Source organism: Seriola lalandi, unplaced genomic scaffold (genome assembly GCF_002814215.2).
Source record: "Seriola lalandi dorsalis isolate HSWRI2012SDOR001 ecotype SW California unplaced genomic scaffold, Sedor1 jcf7180002054584, whole genome shotgun sequence".
Classification (NCBI taxonomy): Eukaryota; Metazoa; Chordata; class Actinopteri; order Carangiformes; family Carangidae; genus Seriola; species Seriola lalandi.
The window spans coordinates 9,198-9,637 of record NW_019525137.1 but is presented as its reverse complement, the minus strand read 5'-3'; the positions used below and the strand labels follow the sequence as shown (position 1 = coordinate 9,637).

Sequence of the window (440 nt, the reverse complement as noted above, 5' to 3'; positions counted from 1 at the left end):
CAGCATGATGTGGAGGACCAAATAGAAGAAGATGAGGGATTCTCTGATGTCTCAGAGGATCCCACTGTGCTGGAGGTTTCTCATGCTCAAGCCTCTCCAACTCAAGGTCCCTCCACTGTCCCATCTGGTTTGGCCTCCAGCGTCTCCTCCACAGCTCCCGGTCCATCCACCCTGGCTCCCGGTCCATCCACCCTGGCTCCCGGTCCTCCATCCACCCTGGCTCCCGGTCCTTCATCCACCCTGGCTCCCGGTCCTTCATCCACCCTGGCTCCCGGTCCTTCATCCACCCTGGCTCCGGGTCCATCCACCCTGGCTCCCTCTTCTTCATTTTCTGTAGCTGGAGTTGATATTCAAGCTGAAGATGAAGATATGGTAAGCATCATGTGTTAATTTGAGAATGTATGAATATGAACATGAGCATAATTCTTAATTATTTTTGA

The 440-nt window shown here is 52.7% G+C and overlaps 1 protein-coding gene across 1 annotated transcript in view; it reads left to right on the top strand.

Moving 5' to 3' along the window:
- LOC147818416 (uncharacterized) overlaps positions 1-440 on the top strand; it is a 3,186-nt gene that overhangs the window by 2,649 nt on the left and 97 nt on the right. Inside the window, exon 6 of the mRNA XM_087177224.1 lies at positions 4-372. Within this exon, the coding sequence (XP_087033350.1) occupies positions 4-372 (369 nt within the window). The remainder of the gene's footprint in view (positions 1-3; positions 373-440) is intronic.